The sequence below is a fragment of the Lissotriton vulgaris genome, chromosome 5, assembly GCF_964263255.1.
Source record: "Lissotriton vulgaris chromosome 5, aLisVul1.2, whole genome shotgun sequence".
Classification (NCBI taxonomy): Eukaryota; Metazoa; Chordata; class Amphibia; order Caudata; family Salamandridae; genus Lissotriton; species Lissotriton vulgaris.
The window spans coordinates 81,339,640-81,350,252 of NC_141693.1; the positions used below are offsets into that span (position 1 = coordinate 81,339,640).

At 47.9% G+C, this 10,613-nt stretch overlaps 1 protein-coding gene across 1 annotated transcript; it reads left to right on the top strand.

The window, feature by feature from the left end:
• The first annotated feature begins 8,660 nt into the window (after positions 1-8,660).
• LOC147710251 (uncharacterized) lies at positions 8,661-10,353 on the top strand. The gene is made up of 2 exons (XM_086919963.1): positions 8,661-9,081; positions 9,356-10,353. The coding sequence occupies exons 1-2, from the start codon at positions 8,661-8,663 to the stop codon at positions 10,351-10,353; spliced, it is 1,419 nt and encodes a 472-aa protein (XP_086776089.1).
• The last annotated feature ends 260 nt before the right edge of the window (positions 10,354-10,613 follow it).

Here is a 10,613-nt window from a genome sequence, read left to right on the forward strand (position 1 = left end):
TAAGGCAGAGGATTTGTAAGTGTGCTCTAGGTGCATCAATATACGGTTAATTGGTATTGCGGAATCTACCAATATCCCTAACATGGAACTTTTTGTGGAACATTTACTAATCACTCTTTTTGGCAGAGACACTTTCTCCATGGTGTTTGTTGTGGAGCGGGCTCATAGGTTGTTAGCGCCCAGACCAATAACAGGTGCTCCCCGAGACCTATTATTGCAAAGCTGCTAAACTATAGTGGCCTTGCGCGGAGCTAGATAATACACACTGAGTGGTCCCCATCTATAACAATTTTAAATTAATTTTGTCCTCTGATAATGGAGACATATCTGTATTTGATAATAAATAAATGCTTTAAGTATAGACATCATAATATGTTTTTTCATAATAATATGTTTTTTTAAAATGAGGTGAGAAATTGATTTTTAATAATTATTAGTTGAAAGCACAATATAAGAATAGACTAGAAAGACTTTATGTTAGAAACGTTATGGTAGCTAGGTGTCAGCAACACATGTACTGAATATTGGCACATGTATTCTCTACTGTTTAGAAAACTGTCCTGAAGAAGGTGAACTATCAATCGAATATCACTGAAACGCTGCGTCGACTACTGTTTTCTGTAATGAAAAGTATTTTAATTGTGTATGATTCTTATGTTTTTAATAATTAATTGTTGTTTTAAAATTGTTTGTATAAATAAACCATACCAATGTATTTTTGATATATCAAATCTTTGGATTCATGTGTATTATTCGAGTGTTGGCTGGCACAATGAAATTTTAATTTGTCTTGACGATATAGAAATCTTGTGTTTATATATGTGTTTTTTTGCTAATCTGTACTTACATAACTGTACGTAAAACCTTGGGACATTTTTTTGTTTCATTCCATCAGTGAGAGAGACCTGTGCATTTTTCAAATCGGTGGTGAAAAAATATGAGTATGTTGCTGGAGATGTGGGCCGCCGTGCCACCAATGTACTTACCGGGGGAAGGTAAACACCCATTATTCCGCAACTTTCTTTCCACATACCATCACTCCGCATACTTTCATTACGAAAGTACCATGACCCCGCAATGCCATTATAACGCATGGCATTACATTTTATATGCTTTTACCACGCATACATTTACAACGAAATTTGTTGTGAATGCATGAATGGTAAAAGCATGTTTTTTTAAAAATGCTTGGATAAGGTAAGTATGGGTATAGGGGTATATGTTTTGGGGTACTGAGGTATATGGTTTGTGGTGTTTGGGTATTTTAAGAGTTCAGATATAGTTTTGGGTTATGGGGTACAGGTGTAGTTTTAGGGTTTAGGGATAGGTATGGGTTTTGGGGTACAGGGGTATTTTAAGGGTTCAGGGCTAGGTTTTGGTTTTGGGGTACAGGGGTATTTTTAGGGTTCAGGGTTAGGTTTGGGTTATGTGGTACAGGGGTACTTTAGGGTTCAGGGGTAGGTTTTGGTTTTGGGGTACAGGGTTATTTTTATGGTTCAGGGCTAGGTTTGGGTTTTGGGGTACAGGGGTATTTTTAGGGTTCAGGGCTAGGTTTGGGTTTTGGGGTACAGAGGTATTTTAAGGGTTCAGGGCTAGGTTTGGATTTTGGGGTACAGGGGTATTTTAGGGTTCAGGGGTAGGTTTGGGTATTGGGGTACAGGGGCATTTTTAGGGCTCAGGGCTAGTTTTGGGTTTTGGGGTACAGGGGTATTTTTAGGGTTCAGGGGTAGGTTTGGGTTTTGAGGTACAGGGGTATTTATAGGGTTCAGGGCTAGGTTTGGGTTTTGGGGTACGGGGTATTTTTAGGGTTTAGGGATAGGTTTGGGTTTTGGGGTACAGGGTATATTTATAGGGTTAAGATGGGTTAGTGTTTAAGGGTGTAGGGGTATTTTAAGGAGTAAGGGTGGTTTATGATTATGGGGTGCAGGGGTATTGAAAGGGAGCAGGGTGGACATCCGGAGCTGGAATGTACAGAACCTGGGAAGAAAAAACAATAACATATTGGGCAATCCCGTAATCCCGCGCCCCGCACACCCCCACGCCCCCAGCGAGCGCCCACAGCACACGATATGAGACATGGCATGAAGGGCGGAACGTACCACACGCCCCCAGCGTTTGTCACGCCCCCAGCACACGCCCACAGCACAACACAGACACGCCCACAAGGGACGGTTCTTTTACCTTTTAAATGTATATGGTGGGCGTCTGCATAGCCTATGTCCTGCTGCAACTGCCCTTTCCAACGCTGTATTGGGTGTTGTGAATGGTGCAGTGGTTCCTGAGATTACCTGCCTCAAAAGTTTGGGCTCTCTCTTTATCTATCTACTAGCAGCCCTTCCCGACGTTGTCCGGGTATGAATTGCTGCCGGGCAGTAGTATATTGTTTTGTAGGATTTCGTTTTGATAGCATTTCTATTCTGTGACAGGCCTGTGAAACGCTCCGATTCACAGTACACTGCTGATGCACTTAAGAGTGCGTGTTCAGTAGTGTGTGAACTCGAGTTTCCCTACTTTATTTTTCCTTGCAATTTTATAGCGCAAACTCGACAACATGGCATGAGCACAATTTACATTACAGAAGAACACGTTAATTTGTGGTAGGCATGGTGAGACAAAGCGATTTGCCTGGAATCACAAGGTGTTGAGCTGATGCCGAGATCCAAACGTAGCTCCCCAGCTCTAAAGTTCGCAATTCTAGAACTTGTGGTGGGAGGTGTGCCTAAAAGTGTATGTCGGTGCTGGCCATCAATGAGAGAGACTTGGTGCATTTTTCAAATCGGTGGTGAAAAAATATGAGTACGTTGCTGGAGATGTGGGCCACCGTGCCACCAATGTACTTACCGGGGGAGGGTAAATACCTATTATTCGGCAACTTTCTTTCCGCATACCATCACTCCGCATACTTTCATTACGAAAGTACCATGACTCCGCAATGCCATTATAACGCATGGCATTACATTTTATATGCTTTTACCATGCATACATTTACAACGAAATTCTTTGTTTATGCATGAATGGTAAAAGCATGTTTTTTTTTAAATGTTTGGATAAGGTAAGTATGGGTATAGGGGTATATGTTTTGGGGTACTGAGGTATATTTTTTGGGGTGTTTGGGTATTTTAAGGGTTCAGATATAGTTTTGGGTTATGGGGTACAGGGGTAGTTTTAGAGTTTAGGGATAGGTATGGGTTTTGGGGTACAGGGGTATTTTTAGGGTTCAGGGCTAGGTTTAAGTTTTGGGGTGCAGGGGTATTTTTAGGGTTCAGGGCTAGGTTTGGGTTTTGGGGTATAGGGGTATTTTAGGGTTCAGGGGTAGGTTTAAGTTTTGGGGTACAGGGGTATTTCTAGGCTTTAGGGATAGGTATGGGTTTTGGGGTACAGGGGTTTTTTAAGGGTTCAGGGCTAGGTTTAAGTTTTGGGGTGCAGGGGTATTTTTAGGGTTCAGGGCTGGGTTTGGGTTTTGGGGTACATGGATATTTTAGGGTTCAGGGGTAGGTTTGGGTTTTGGGGTACAGGGGTATTTTTAGGGTTCAGGGGTAGGTTTGGGTTTTGGGGTACAGGGGTATTTTAGGGTTCAGGGCTAGGTTTGGGTTTTGGGGTACAGGGGTATTTTTAGGGTTCAGGGCTAGGTTTGGGTTTTGGGGTACAGGGGTATTTTTAGGGTTCGGGGTGGGTTTGGGTTTTGATGTACAGAGGTATTTATAGGGTTCGGGGGTAGGTTTAAGTTTTGGGGTACAGGGGTATTTTTAGGCTTTAGGGATAGGTATGGGTTTTGGGGTACAGGGGTATTTTTAGGGTTCAGGGCTAGGTTTGGGTTTTGGGGTGCAGGGTGTTTTTAGGGTTCAGGGCTAGGTTTGGGTTTTGGGGTACAGGGGTATTTTAGGGTTCAGGGGTAGGTTTAAGTTTTGGGGTACAGGGGTATTTTTAGCCTTTAGGGATAGGTATGGGTTTTGGGGTACAGGGGTATTTTAGGGTTCAGGGGTAGGTTGGGTTTTGGGGTACAGGGGTATTTTTAGGGTTCAGGGCTAGGTTTGGGTTTTGGCGTACAGGGGTACTTTTAGGGTTCGGGTGGGTTTGGGTTTTGAGGTACAGGGGTATTTATAGGGTTCGGGGCTAGGTTTGGGTTTTGGGGTACAGGGGTATTTTTAGGGTTTAGGGATAGGTTTGGGTTTTGGGGTACAGGGTATATTTATAGGGTTAAGATGGGTTAGTGTTTAAGGGTGTTGGCGTATTTTAAGGAGTAAGGGTGGGTTATGATTATGGGGTGCAGGGGTATTTAAAGGGAGCAGGGTGGACACCCGGAGCTGGAATGTACAGAACCTGGGAAGAAAGAACAGTGAAATATTGGGCACAACGCTCGCTTTTTTTTCCGTAATCCCGCGCCCCCACACGCCCACGCCCAAGCACACGCCCACAGCACACAATATGAGACATGGCATGAAGGGCGGAACGTACCACACTCCCCCAGCGTTTGTCATGCCCCCAGCACACGCCCAGAGCAAAACGCGACACGCCCACAAGGGACTACTTTGCTGGCACGGTTCTTTTACCTTTTAAATGTATATGGTTGGTGTCTGCATAGCCTATGTCCTTCTGCTGCAACTGCCCTTTCCAACGCTATATTGGGTGTTGTGATTGGTGCTGTGGTTCCTGAGATTACCCGCCTCAAAGGTTTGGGCTCTCTCTTTATTATATTAGTATGGATATCTATCTATATTACTATTATAAAGGAAGAACTTTGAGTCTTTGAGGCGGGTAAACTCGGGAACCACAGCGCCAATCCACACATCCGATACATCGTTGTAATCCTCAGGGTGTGCAGATGGACATAGGCTATATAAAGTTAAAAAACACGTTATATTTAAAAAAATGTACATTAAAAAAAAGTAGTCCCTGAGAAGTAGCGCCGGCCGCGACCTGCGTGCTCACATCAGGAGCGCGGGGAGGAGCGGCGTCCAGGAGCACGAGAAGGACCGGCGGACATGGCGCGGGGGAGGAGCGGTGACGACTGGCGGTGAGGAGCAGCGGAACAGTGAACTGAGGCGCGCGGGGGAGGAGCGGCGGATAAGGTAAGGCTCCGGGGACCCACGGACAATGTCGGGGCAGGCGGGGGACGGGGCGAGCATTTGCCAGGGCTGCGGGCGGGGGTCCGGGCTGCAGGCGGGGGCCGGGAAAGCCAAGTGCGGGTCCGGGCTTTGGGCGGGGGTCGGGGAAGCCAAGTGCATCATTTACTGCTGTGGGCGGGGGTCCTAGCTGCGGGCGGGAAAGCCAAGTGTGGGTCCGGGCTGCGGGCGGGGGTCGGGGAAGCCAAGTGCATCAATTACTTAATTAAGTGTATCATTTACTGCTGCGGGCGGGGGTCCGGGCTGAGGGCGGGAAAGCCAAGTGCGGGTCCGGGCTGCGGGCGGGGGTCGGGGAAGCCAAGTGCATCATTTACTTAACTATGTTCGCAAATGGTTCTTTAACTCGCACTGAGAAGAGTTAACAAAATGCACACTCCCTTTCAAATGCATGCAATACCACCATCTTGACTCATTGTTTTGTGGGCCCAATGTACATAGGTTTGGCTGTCGGGGCAGGCGGAGGTCAAAGCAGGCGGGGGACGGGGCGGGCGGGGGCCCTTGCTGCTGGATAATGTCCGGGCGGGCGAGGGTCGGGGAAGCCTGATTGCTCCCGGAGAAGGTCGGGACGGGCTGCTAGGCTGCTAGTACTAATATAATAAAGAGAGAGCCCAAACCTTTGAGGCAGGTAATCTCAGGAACTACAGCACCAATCACAACACCCAATACCGCGTTGGAAAGGGCATTTGCAGCAGAAGGACATAGGCTATGCAGACGCCCACTATATACATTTAAAAGGTAAAAGTACCGTGCCAGCAAAGTAGTCCCTTGTGGGCGTGTCTGCATTGTGCTGTGGGCGTGTGCTGGGGGCGTGACAAACGCTGGGGGCGTGTGGTACGTTCCGCCCTTCATGCCATGTCTCATATTGTGTGTTGTGGGCGTGTGCTCGGGGCGTGGGCGTGTGCGGGGCGCAGGATTACGGGAAAAAAAAGTGAGCGTTCTGCCCAATATGTCATTGTTTTTTCTTCCCAGGTTCTGTACATTCCAGCTCCGGGTTTCCACCCTGCTCCATTTAAATACCCCTGCACCCCATAATCATAACCCACCCTTACTCCTTAAAATACCCCAACACCCTTAAACACTAACCCATCTTAACCCTATAAATATACCCTGTACCCCAAAACCCAAACCTATCCCTAAACCCTAAAAATACCCCTGTACCCCAAAACCCAAACCTAGCCCTGAACCCTATAAATATCCCTGTACCTCAAAACTCAAACCTACCCCTGAACCCTAAAAATACCCCTGTACCCCAATACTCAAACCTAGCCCTGAACCCTAAAAATACCCCTGTACCCCAAAACCCAAACCTACCCCTGAACCCTAAAATACCCCTGTACCCCAAAACCCAAACCTAGCCCTGAACCATTAAAATACCCCTGTACCCCAAAACCCAAACCTACCCCTGAACTCTAAAAATACCCCTGCACCCCAAAACCCAAACCTAGCCCTGAACCATAAAAATAATAGTGGAGAAGTGTGGCTCACTGGTTAGAGGAGGCAGACCCTGAAGCAGAGGTCAGACCGGGACCAGGGTTCAATTTCCGACGCAGCAGGGTCCTGAGCTCAAAATGTCCACGGACTCGATAATTCTCGCTTCGGTGCCTACTCAAATCAGGGGCTCACACTCTGCAACTCTGGGCAATAGCTTGCTCAATCTCCACTACGGCCCCGCAGCGGGATGCCTGGCTTTCACCTTGGGGGTGCCCAGTAGGGGCTATCTCACAGGGAAAAACCAGAACGGGTTCCCAAAGCAAGCTCCTTGAGACCCTTTGGGGTTATTAGTGCGCTATATAAGAAGCCAACATTTCATTACATTTTTACACCTCCCGCCACAAGTTCTAGAATTGTGAACTTTATAGCTGGGGAGCTACGTTCGAATCTCGGCATCAGCTCAACATCCTGTGATTCCAGGCAAATCGATTTGTCTCCCCATGCCTACCACAAATGAATGTGTTCTTCTGTAATGTAAATTGTGCTCATGCCATGTTGTCGAGTTTGCGCTATATAATATTGCAAGGAAAAATAAAGTAGGGAAACTCGAGTTCACACACTACTGAATGCGCACTCTTAAGTGCATCAGCAGTGCACTGTGAATTGGAGCGTATTACAGGCCTGTCACAGATAAGAAATGCTATCAAAACAGAATCCTACAAAACAATATACTACTGGCTGGCAGCAATTCATACCCGGACAACGTCGGGACGGGCTGCTAGTAATTTATTAACTAGACAAGCTGCTGTGCTTATGTACTCGCCTCTGATGCCAGTGGAATAGTCCCATTGGCTTTCAATCAGCAGGGAAAAGGAAGCTATACAGGCATTAGCCACACTCAACATTACAAAAATGGGAGATTTGTTTTTGGACAGAAAAGTTTGTAGGTGGGCAGACATAGCGATGGAAGGGCACAACTATACTACCATTACACGATTTCATTTTTATAGGGTCAGACATGCTCTTAGTTGAGGATATGCCATCATTTTCTTAAATGTGCTCCTCCTCTCCAGCTAAATTGGTAACTACCATATATAAATTGACACAGGAACTTAAGAGAACACGCCCCACAAGAGCCAGATTAGACTTGGGGCGAGAGTTGGATATGATAATTGATGACAGCACAGCACCTGGCAGTATTGTTGTGAATTGACAAAAAACATATCATTAAATGACAGCCTCCGCCTTATCCACTTCAAATTTCTAAATCGAGTTTATTGCACGCCTGAAAGACTGTTCTGGTTTGGCTTATGGGACTCCGCAGCCTGCTTATGTTGTCATGAGGGAAATGCTGGGTTTATTCACGTTGCTTGGTATTGCCCCAGGATTGCAGAGTTTTGGTATAAGGTAATTCGCACATTAAATTAAATCACTGGCCTCTCACTGGCACCTGACCCTCTGCTGGCTTTGCTGGGCTACACTAAAAAACATTTAAAAAGGGGGTCAGCCGATTGGTTGTGATAGGTCTATTAATTGCCAAACGTAGAATAGCAATGTGTTGGGCTAGAGGTCTAGGGCCCGATGTACGTAATACGCATTTTCCGATTTTAAAATACCGAATCGCACCGAATCGGTATTTTGAAATCGGAAAATGAGATGTAGATAAAAAAAATCGGAAAAATACCGATTCGGTAGGAATCGGTATTGTGATTCGATACGTACCGAATAGGCATTCACCGAATCGGAATTTACCGAATCGGCTACAACCGATTCGGCAAATACCGAATCGGTAATCGCAATACACCCCCATGGCCAAAAGGTCCATAGGAACGCATTGTAAATACCGAATCGGTATTTACCGAATCGGTAAGATCCGATTCGGTAAAATCCGAATCGGTAAATACCGAATCGGTGAATGCCGATTCGGCAAGCAAGTCAAACTGAAACCAAAGACAACAGCCAATGAGGTGGAACCACCTTCCCCCACCCTAGCAGGGAGTGGCTACCCAGGCAGGTGCAGCTCATTAAGAACTTTCTGGAGAGGCAGCCTGAGCTGAGCATTCACAGTGAGCAGCAGTGGAAGAAGGATCCAGAGCACTGTGAAACATGGCTAGCAGCACTGAGAGCCAGAAGGCTGGGCACAAGAGGAAACCAAAATTCAGCACCATGGAGCTGCAAGTGTTGGTGGAGGAGGTAGTGAGGGTACACAGGCAGCTGTTTGGGAGGCTGTCCCTCACTGTACCTGAGAGCACGAAGAGGAGGCTGTGGAGCGAAATAGGGGAGAAAGTCAACGCTGTCGGTGTCACCCCCAGGAACCTTGACGACCTCAAGAAGAGGTTCTATGATATCCGTAGCCTCACAAAGCGGAAACTGGCAGAGCTTCAGAGGCAAGCAGGACTTACTGGTGGAGGCAGGAACCCGGCGCCACCACTCACTGACCTGGAGGAACTAGTGGCGACTACCATCGAGAGGGAGAGTGTGGTTGGAGTTGGGGACCTGGATAGCTCAGCCAGAGCTACAGCTAAAGGTAAGAAGCATGCGCATCATGACACACCCTACCAGACACCTCCCCTTTAGACCCAATGCACAGCCAAACCCCAGCCCAGTACTGCTACCAACAGACATGAGAAATGCAACATGGTAAATGTAGTCAGCAGAACTAGGCACAAATGTCAGTGCAGAAGCATAATTAAAAGAACTGTGAAACTGAATCAAAGTATTTGAAATGATATGTGCAATGCTTTAATTGTAGTGACTGTAATACATCAGCACTCAATTCACAAATGCTTCTTTATACCTAGGGGCACCATCAGGCGGAGGAGCAGGAGATAGTCAAGCACCAGCACCATCTGCCATTGCGGTGGCAGGGCCAAGCACCAGTCAAGCAGCACAGGAGGAGGAGGCGGAGGAGAACTCCAGTGCCCTGGAAAATGAGGAGGACCTTGGACATTCCCTCACATTTCTACACTCCCCCCGACTATCTGGCACGCCCCCATTGCAGTTCTCCCCAGATAACTCTCCACCACAGAGCCACCCTGCACCTGCCACATCTCCTGCCAGGAGTATTATTGTAGCTCCATTGAACCCCATCGAGGGAGCAGCAGGTCAGGCCCCAGCTAGCAACACAGTTACACCTGTGGCACCCCAGCCCACGCAGCAGGGCAGCAGCAATCCCCGGAGGCGCAGAACATCCAGCAGTGCTCTTCCAGCACGGGAGGGCAGTGTGTTTCAAGGGCTGGAGGGCAGTATGGTAAAGATCCAGGGGATGCAGGCTAAATCCATCTTGGCCTGCCAACGCCAGTTGCGGGTGCATAACCTGCAGATGGGAGAGATGGCGCAGGGGTTTAAGACATTTGTAGAAAGCAATAAGGACATTGCTACAGGTCTTGGCCGAATGACCACTGCCATCACGCAGCTCTGTACCAAACTGGATGACCACGAGCACTCTCGCCGCAGGGATGCACGGATGCATAATAGGGCAATCAACGGCCTTGCTGCTGCTACCGCCCAGCTATGCCAACCTGGGGCAAATATGGAGGCCAGCCTGACCCAGAACACTGCTGAGGTCACTAGGGGCATGGCCCGCATTACGACCGCCATGGAGGCACTTATAATTTCAAACACTGTTGGCAATCCAGCCCTGGACCTGGGCGAGGCTGGGGACAGCAGCAGCCGCAGCAGCCCGGCCAGCGCAATGTCAGAGCCACGCCGGGGCAGCAGGCACTCTGCTGAGGCTGCTGGACATGCAGAAGGGGGAGAGTCACATGCCATTGGGGCTGCTAAGCGCAGCAAAAAATAAGCTTGCCAGGGCGGGTGAGGCAACCCGGACAATTGACATTTAACAACTTTTTGTTTACATTTTCTTTTGTTGCACATCAGTGCAGTAACGTTGTTGCAACATTATTAAATATTTCATTTCCTAACATCCATTGACCAGCAGCCCGGCCAGCGCAATGTCAGAGCCACGCCGGGGCAGCAGGCGCTCTGCTGAGGCTGCTGGACATGCAGAAGGGGGAGAGTCACATGCCATTGGGGCTGCTAAGCGCAGCAAAAAATAAG